The sequence below is a fragment of the Botryllus schlosseri genome, chromosome 11, assembly GCF_051294905.1.
Source record: "Botryllus schlosseri isolate E-star chromosome 11, Bs_hap1, whole genome shotgun sequence".
In the NCBI taxonomy this organism is placed as follows: domain Eukaryota; kingdom Metazoa; phylum Chordata; class Ascidiacea; order Stolidobranchia; family Styelidae; genus Botryllus; species Botryllus schlosseri.
Genome location: NC_137246.1, coordinates 8,383,441 through 8,386,004, shown reverse-complemented (window position 1 = coordinate 8,386,004; position 2,564 = coordinate 8,383,441). Strand labels below are relative to the sequence as shown.

The 2,564-nt window shown below is 42.4% G+C and overlaps 1 protein-coding gene across 1 annotated transcript; it reads right to left on the bottom strand.

Moving 5' to 3' along the window:
- LOC145451028 (choline/ethanolamine transporter FLVCR2-like) lies at window positions 1-2,119 on the bottom strand. The gene has a single exon (XM_080329514.1). It carries the CDS (start codon window positions 1,651-1,653, stop codon window positions 271-273), a length of 1,383 nt encoding a protein of 460 aa, XP_080185640.1. The 5' UTR covers window positions 1,654-2,119; the 3' UTR covers window positions 1-270.
- Window positions 2,120-2,564: the final 445 nt, after the last annotated feature.

Below are 2,564 nucleotides of genomic sequence, written 5' to 3'. Positions count from 1 at the left end.
TTCAGTTCAAACCAAACCAATATTCTTTCTCGTAAGCATAAGAATGTCAAATCTCTGTACACAAAGCTTGGCGATTTTCGCACGACACATCTCACCTGCAACATTATCAGGAACTCTAGAAATATGATCAGATTGCCATTAGAGCATAGAAACATTACACATTTTGCTCTATTTAGTCTACTTGACAACTGTTTAGTTGTCTAGGTCTGGGTAGAATTAGTTTGGTACCGTGTGTGTACCAGACTGATGAATAATATCACAATTCACAAGTCATAAGCGAGTACTATTTTGCAATGTCGACCAAAAATATACATAACAGCCGATAGAAAGCAATAGAAAAGGTAACGGAAATAGTACGGCCAAGGAAGTGCTTACATGAGTCATTATAGCTCGGATAACGATAGTGCTTAGCGCTAAGCTAATCGCAGCCGACACGGTAGCAATACTAAATACTTTGATCTGGACCGAATGCGATTGATCCGACACGACCGATGCTATGCGGTGGACAATACATACTAACAAGGCGTCTCTGGGCACTGACATTAAAAGATATGTGGCGTAGACACCGGGCAGGTTATGCAAACGGAGAGACACTGCAAACGACGCAAGAGACGCCGATAACAAAATGGCGAGACAGATATAAGTGACTCTTGGTTTCCGGAATTTATCGAGAATTTGGCCGGTTACCACAGAGCCAAGGGAACCTATTATTATACCGGCAGCGGAAATTATGCCTACGGATTGGTCGTTTTCGAGCCGGAATTTAGTCTCGACTACCGACGATATCAGGATTATGCCCAGAGTGGCATCCGATGAAATAAAAGCAACCAGCACAAATATTAATATCAGTGACTGATTTCGGAACACATTAATCAGTTCACGAAGCGCTGTTTGCAGATTCGTAGTCTTCTGAAGTTCAAGAAGCGAAGTGCTGTCATCAATACGTTCCTCAGAACATTCGCCATTGATTTCAAACACTGGCGGCTCGTCTGTGATGTATATCCGTGAAACAACGGAACACAACAGTGAAAGCGCACTAAACACTCCGAATACGATGACATACGTCCGTTTGAACGTTGCTCTGAACTCTCTGTCAGCTCCATCTTTTAATGTTGAAATGGCTATAGAATTATCGAAAATAGAAGAGCCCATGGCTTTCGTAGAGATAATATTCGAAATCAGCAAAGAAACCCGTCTAGCCACCCAAGGAGCCGAAGTGGCTGTTCCATTTTCTTCCGGTGGAAACCAGGTCACTGTGATCAACTGCATCATAGTTAACAGAATACCCGACGAGACACCGTTCACCAACGCTCCAGCAATAGCGATCGGAAATAAATTGAAAAATACTCCTAGCGATATCAGAATGGATGCCACCGCATTTAGTGCAGAACCACACACTGCAATCTTACGCACTCCCAGGCGACCGGTCAAGCATATTCCAATACCGCCAATCACTCTGCCGATGAGATGAGTCGAAGCCAACCAATCCGTGACTGTTGGTGTGGTATGGAAATACCATGATGTGATGTCGTTGATAAACGAGAAGAAACAGAAGCACAGCATGTCCATAAACAAAATCCAGCAACTCAGCAGAAGCACGCCCCATCTTTTAGAACTCACGTGATAACTCTTGCCTTGGAATTTGAACGGCATGGTACGATATCATTAAGTTTTGTCGCCGGCTTTTCACTAACTGAAAGGTGTGGCTACTAAAGACAAAAGCATTCATCAGCAAATATAAGCTTTCAGATAGAGCATTCGCAGTTTGAGATCGATAGCCATTCCGTTTCCTTCCGGCTCAACATCTCAAAGTGCTATAAAATTTCGAATGCATCCGCGCGTGGCCTGAAATCAATATTGCGACTGCGAAGCGACACAAGTTGTTTTAAAGAGCTTCTTGGAGGTGCAGAACTTAAATATACAATTGAATAGTATATTTATATTGAAATGAACCCGAATATTTCCGGCTGACACTCGTCAAGGGTAATCGTCAGCAACTAGTGAAGAATTGGAAAGAACATTGTATATCAACAATCGTATCACAAAATATGACGTCACCAGCATGAAATGAGATGTCAAATTGGACAGCGTTTAATGCACTATTTTAAGATGGTACACGAACTCCTTTGATAGACAAAGCTTGGGCTGATGTATTTTGACGAAGGTCGACTCCAAGGCCCCAGTGTTGGGATCAAGTCACTACCTTCGAGTCACGAGTCATTTCGAGTCATTGCACATTTTGAGTCGAGTCAAGTCAAGTCAATCGATTTTTGAAGGTGACTCGAGTCAAGTCAAGTCACTCGATTTTTCGAGGTGATTCGAGTCAAGTCGAGTCAAGTCAAGTCAAGTCAAGTCAAGTCACGAGTCAAGTGACAATTCAAGTCAAGTTGCCTTTTCGAAGTATGAGGCATGATTACGTCATTGCATTTTGCTAGCTGTCTGAAATCCAGATTGAGTGGTCATTGATTCTGAATCAAGGAACAACGAATATATAGTGAAATATACACGCAAGAAGCCGCTGTATCGCTCACATATACGTAGAACTGCTAAACAAAAAGTAATTG